The 6068-nt window shown below is 28.5% G+C and overlaps 2 protein-coding genes across 2 annotated transcripts in view; both read right to left on the bottom strand.

Annotated features, from left to right (window-relative positions):
- Positions 1 to 1079, bottom strand: part of LOC117178460 — a 9484-nt gene extending 8405 nt beyond the window's left edge. The window contains exon 1 of the mRNA XM_033369887.1: positions 903 to 1079. Within this exon, the coding sequence (XP_033225778.1) occupies positions 903 to 1025 (123 nt within the window). The 5' untranslated portion in view covers positions 1026 to 1079. The remainder of the gene's footprint in view (positions 1 to 902) is intronic.
- A 91-nt stretch (positions 1080 to 1170) lies between these two features.
- LOC117178459 (msx2-interacting protein) overlaps positions 1171 to 6068 on the bottom strand; it is a 29318-nt gene continuing 24420 nt past the window's right edge. Inside the window, exon 9 of the mRNA XM_033369886.1 lies at positions 1171 to 2442. Coding sequence (XP_033225777.1) covers positions 2345 to 2442 — 98 coding nt within the window. The 3' untranslated portion in view covers positions 1171 to 2344. The remainder of the gene's footprint in view (positions 2443 to 6068) is intronic.

Genomic DNA, 6068 nt, shown 5'->3' with positions numbered 1-6068 from the left:
CCCCCCCCCCTAAAATCGTAATAATTTATTATTTTTTGGGAATTACACAATTAAGAAATCTTGAGATAATATTTTTTTCTAAAGGACATGTAGTAATTTTTATTTGTTTGAATAATTTTTTTCTCTCTAAATCGTGAAAAGTTATTCTGTTCTGCAATCAATGAATTTTAAGTCATATTTTTTTGTTAAGATATTTTGCCATTATTTAAACAACTAATAATCATTCACTTACGCCTGTTTATTGGGAAGGAAAAGAAAAATATACATTTTTTGAATTGGATTTAATTCTTTAAAGTGAATATTGTAAGAGAATAAAAAAAATAAGAAACTTCTCCACCTTCCCTATGAAAAGGTGCAAGTGATTATTAATTTATTTTAATAATTATGAAAAACCTTAACCAAAAAAAAACTTTTTTCGCTTTACAGGGAAAAGAAATGGTTTAAACAAATTAAAATTATTTAAATAATAACTAACACTCATTTAGAAATATATTGCTCTCAACATTCTTTCATTTTATCATTATTTCCAGAAAATAAGAACTTTTTACATTTTTAAGAGATAAAATGTTTTAAACAAATGACAATTGTTTAAATAATTACCAATATGTTAAACAAGAAATACTCTACACTTGACATTCATAAACTTTGTATAATCAATCCTAAAAGATAATAACATTTACGATTTATAGAGAGGAAACTCGTCACTCATTAATTAAAAATAATTCATGTTGGAAAATGCCAAAAAATACGGTCTTTAACATGCATTTGATAGAAAATTGCTAATTTGCTATTTTGCGGAAAACGAACTAATCAGGGGAGAGATCACCAAAAATTGAATTTTTTTAGGTATAAATTTGGACCACCCTACTAGTAGAAACCCTGCAATTTTCAAACATGCTTACATGGCGCGATCTATCCAAAAGTTCCTGCCAATCCAGTCCATTTGTAGAACGAGCATCGGTTTCAAATCCACACTTCCTAATTAATTCATTTGGCACATATTCTTTTTCTCGAAACTCGCTCATTTTGAAAAAGAACCCTTTAAATTCGACGGACCATTTATATGCATCTCAAAGATTCCAACTATTGTACAACCTTTTCATAACAGAATGTCAAAAATACGCCCTGAAGTTAGACAAAAACGTGATGCGTGAAAAAAAATTGACATTGTTTCCATGTGTAGAGTTTATTTTAAAACATCTTATTTTTAATATATAAAGGATTACGGATCTAATATTATTTACAGAAGGGTAATTATACGTGTAGTACCAACTAGGATTTTATATTTAAGTTTCTTATCACTCAGAACTGTAGAATATGTACAGAGATATACTTTCTTTTCTAGGGATTTGACAGTGGATATAATCATAATAATTATTTATTCAGACATTGGTTCTCATCGAGACATAATTCCGAAACTTGTTTGCAATGCGCACAAAAACTGCTTGCTTGAATCTAGCTTAACGCGTTACTTTATTCGATTGATCAACGTAAAATAAAATTCGATAGATGATAAAACTGTACACAAACTGATAACTTACATCAAATTATTAACGAGGCATACAAGTCATTCATAAACTAAAAGTAATCAACGAGAGCTTTTCAAGGCTTGCCTCGCACATGCGCGACAAAAATAATATTTCTCTATCAACTTGACTCCTTAAAGAAAAAGAATGAAAACAGTTTCTCCTCTCCAATTATCCAAAGTTTATACTTTCTTCATAATGTTAAACTAGGTTCAAGTCAAACATTCCCATCTTCATCGTGTTGTCGTGTCATGGTTTCATACCACGATGACAATAACAATCAGCAATTATACATTTTGATTCCGGAAAATAAATCTTCAAAAATATCGAACAATAAATTATCGCGAGCGAGAAATATAAAACCCTAGATTATCTGGTACAGCTCTTATTAAAATACCAAGTGAACGCCTTTATAGGATAATAGTATTAAAAGTATGATCGTTACCTGCATTTCTCGAGAAATACTTCAACCGTCATAAATTAATAATAAACCTAAGTAAAAATTTATGTTGATTGTAATACATAGAGACATTAATCCTGGAGCATGTGTTAAACCTAATACATAGATTCTATCGGCGATGATCAACTGAACTGTGTATTTTATTTTTACAATTTTCAAAGAGCCTTTCTTTCAAAATAAGAGTCATTTAAAATGTTAATTTGTCTCAAACCAACGCACAAAATCAAAGTCGCTATAAATATATACACAAACGATGCACACTTACTATTATGTTTTGGACACCTTTTTATTTAAAGTGCGATCCAATGTAGCGAGTGCTATTTAACTTCTTGGTTTTGCTCGTGAGTACTTTCAGTTCTCACTTGTCAAGTTCTAATGCAGCATACTGCTCTTCGTCAACTTCTGTCATCATCAGGTTTCCATCAGGAAGAAGCAGGACAACTCTTCTTGTACCACCTGTTAACAATACAAATTTAAACTTTAAAAAACTACAAATTTACTAAATCAGGGCGGTCGTTTTAATCGACGAAATAAATTCCCCGGATCGAAAACATTTTTCACGGTCAATGAAATTTTAAAAATGGAACACTGAAGCTAAAAAAATTTCCAATTGAGGTAATAAAAACTGAGCTGCAAATGAAAGCACTCGAAGTGAAACTGTTAAGGGCATGTGATACTTAGAAAATTATTGATTTTATCAGTTTAGGTTCCCCCGGATTTTTTCTAGAATAATAAATATTTTGCCTTAAAAATTTGGGAAATGATAGCGAACATGCTAACGGACGTCGTCCCTGCACACTTTTTTTTGGTTAATTGAAAAAAATTTGATTTTGTAACATTTGATTAATTTGCATGGCGTTTAGGAATTAGTATCGATTTTATCAGTGTTAAGATTCCCCCAGTTTTTCCTAGATTTATAAATATTTTGTCTTCAAAATCTGAGGAATGATAGCGAACATGCTAATGGACGTTTCTGCACACTTTTTTCGTAGACTGATTACAAAAAAATTTTATTTTGCTGAAAATGTGTGTGTATATTTCGAGGTTATGTGTTTCAATTCTCCCGAGCGTTACTTCCAGACCACACAATATTTTTGGCCGAATACTTTAGACTCACAAATAAACATATTAACTATGTCCCGGAACTAACCTTGTTTGTAGGCAATCAAAAGTTTATTTCATAAATAATTTCCAAATAATCGAAATGACAGAGCTGAAAAACGACCCTAACCTCAAAATAATGCACGTACTTAAAATTTGTATTCAGCACAAAATTTTTTTGTTATTATCCCGGAAAAGAGTCCGTGGACGTCTGTTATGATATTTTATAGCATCTCCGAATTCAGTTTAAAACCATTTTCATTTTTGTGGGAAAAAAGCCAGGGGAACGAACTGTTCCCGATTGACCACACGACGAAGTATCACATGCCCTTAAGTTTTGAACTTTTAAAATTTAAATTTAAAAATTTTAATTAAAAAATGTTGTATTCATATGCTCAATAATTTACGCGTATAAAATTGAAGGTACTAACATTTTTCAATATAAAAAAATATTAATCCACGTTATCCTTTTCAATGCTCTAAATTAAAAAATCAATCAATGAACTTTAAAATTTCCAAAATTATATAATTTTTAGGAATTTTAAGCTAGAAACGTCAAATATTAAAAAATTTAAAAAATTTTAACTGAACACTTCTTAAATTACAAATTCAATTATTTTCGCTTTAAATAGTTTAAACGTCCTTGGAAAGCTTCAAAATTTTATTTAAAAATCTTTAGAAATCTTGAAGTGGTTTTAAATTAAAAATTATTTTTGAAATATTTTCAGAACTTCTAAATATCTTAATTCGGAGATGCTATAAAATATCATAACGGACGTCCCCGGACTCTTTTTTGAGGGATAATAACAAAAAAAATTTATTGTGCTAAATAAAAATTTTATGTATATGCATTATTTTGAGGTTACGACGTTTTTCATCTCTGCTTTTCCGATAATCTAAAAATTATTGATGAAATAAACTTTTTTGATTGCCTGCAAACAAGGTTAGTTCCGGGAGATTAGTTACTATGTTTATTTGTAAGTCCAAAGTTTTCGTCCAAAAATATTGTGTAGTTTGGAATTAACGCTCGGGTGAATTGTAACACACATAACTTTTGAAGGCAAAATATTTTTTATCCTAGGAAAAAGCCGGGGAATTTAACACTGAAAAAATCAATGCTATTTCCTAAGCGCTATGCAAATTAATCACATTTTGCTAAATTAAAATTTTTTTGAATTAACCTACAAAAAAAGTGTGTGGGGACGTCCGTTAGCATGTTTGCTATCATTTCCCAAATTTTTAAGACAAAATATTTATTATTGTAGAAAGCATTTTTCAAATACAGCAATTAAAATTGTAACATTCACAGTTTAAAGGCTCTTCGAAATTTTAACGATTCCAGGTTTTCTATGTCAAACGATTCAGTTAAAGATTCTTTACTTTTAAATATTTTGTTTCAATTTACTTATCTTAAATAAAAATTCAAATGTTGCTAAATATTAAATAATCGATCTTTTTAATTAAAAATTTCAAATTGAATGGGTTAAAAATTGAATATTTTAGACTGAAACAATATTTTACATTTAATAAAATCCTTTAATTAAGAATATATTATTATGAAGTTATTTTTAAGTTGAAAATAGCTTATAAACTTTCAGTCACGCGTTCACATTTCTTTAATGACCGAGACTTTCAAATCGAAACCGTTTAAGTTTTAACGTTAAAATCTGAAAATTCTTAAATTTTGAACTGATTTAAAATCGTTTTTGTTCACTTTTTATTACTTAAGGTACAGATAAATTAAAAACAATTTATTTATTAAATAAAAATATTTTCATCCAAAATTGTCAACATCAAAGGCTTTTATTTTTTATTTGTTCAAGCGTTAAAGAAATCATTTAAAAATTCTTTAAATTAAAAATGTAATCTTAGAAATAAAAATTTTGAATTATACGCATTGTAAACTAAATAATAGCATAATTGAAAATAAAGCAATTCCACTAATTATTTAAAAACTGTTGAAATTGAACGTCGACAGATTTTTCTTCTACAAATTTGTAAAATTTCCGGTCAAAAAAAAATTCACTGTCTTTTCCCGGTCCAGCTGCTAAATACACTTTCTTTAGAAAAAAAACTGTTTACTTTCCAACATTTTGTTGTGGATTTTACAGAAAATCTTATGTGATTTGAAAACTTTGTATATTATTTATAAAACAGGTTGTCCCGTAGGGCGTACGAAGAATGGTTGTTTGCGCGAAATTCTAATAGCAATTAAAACCTTCTTTTGGGAGTCAGAAACACTCCCCTAAAGTTTCATAAAAAAAACTCCTTCTGTGGCCGCATCCTAATTATAGCTAAAAACTACAGAAAAGCACTTTTTCAAATTTAAACAGTACATTTTTATATTTTTTTATATTTAAATTATCAATAAAAATAGTTCAAACCAAGACGATTTATATCCGTATAACGATAATTCTATTAAAATACTTTTTACCCTCTATAATTGACTTTGGAGTTTAAAAAAAACGAAAAAAGTTGACGTTTTCGCTATTTTCTTAGTCGCCGTAGTAAATTTCGGAACTATTTTGACCATATAATGTGTGATATACATTGATGGGAATGTATTTGAAATATGTTGCAACAGTAATACATAAGGAATGTTGACATTAAAATAATTTTTATTGACTTTGAATTACAAGGTAATATTTAAATGTGACATATTGCTCTTTATTTGACAATAAAATTAATTTTTGGTATATAGATGTTTAGAAAAAATTTTCCGAATCAAGTGTACCCTCCCTAATTGACAGGAAATTTCAAAATGCCGAGAAAAAAAATCGTACTTTTTCGCTATTTTCTGAGAGTTACGACAATTTTTTTTATTGTAAGTTAAGAAGAATGTATTTTTAATATGTTACATCAATAATTTAAAAGGAATTTAGATACAGTCTGTCAAGTTAAAGCGTGGGTAGCTTTACTCGCAGTCGGTAAGGTGTATCGACATGATTTTGGTGTCAAAATATTAAGAAGAGCTCCCTCTT

Source organism: Belonocnema kinseyi, chromosome 8 (assembly GCF_010883055.1).
Source record: "Belonocnema kinseyi isolate 2016_QV_RU_SX_M_011 chromosome 8, B_treatae_v1, whole genome shotgun sequence".
Taxonomy (NCBI): domain Eukaryota; kingdom Metazoa; phylum Arthropoda; class Insecta; order Hymenoptera; family Cynipidae; genus Belonocnema; species Belonocnema kinseyi.
The sequence above is the reverse complement of the archived record's forward strand: the minus strand, read 5'-3'. Positions and strand labels throughout refer to the sequence as shown.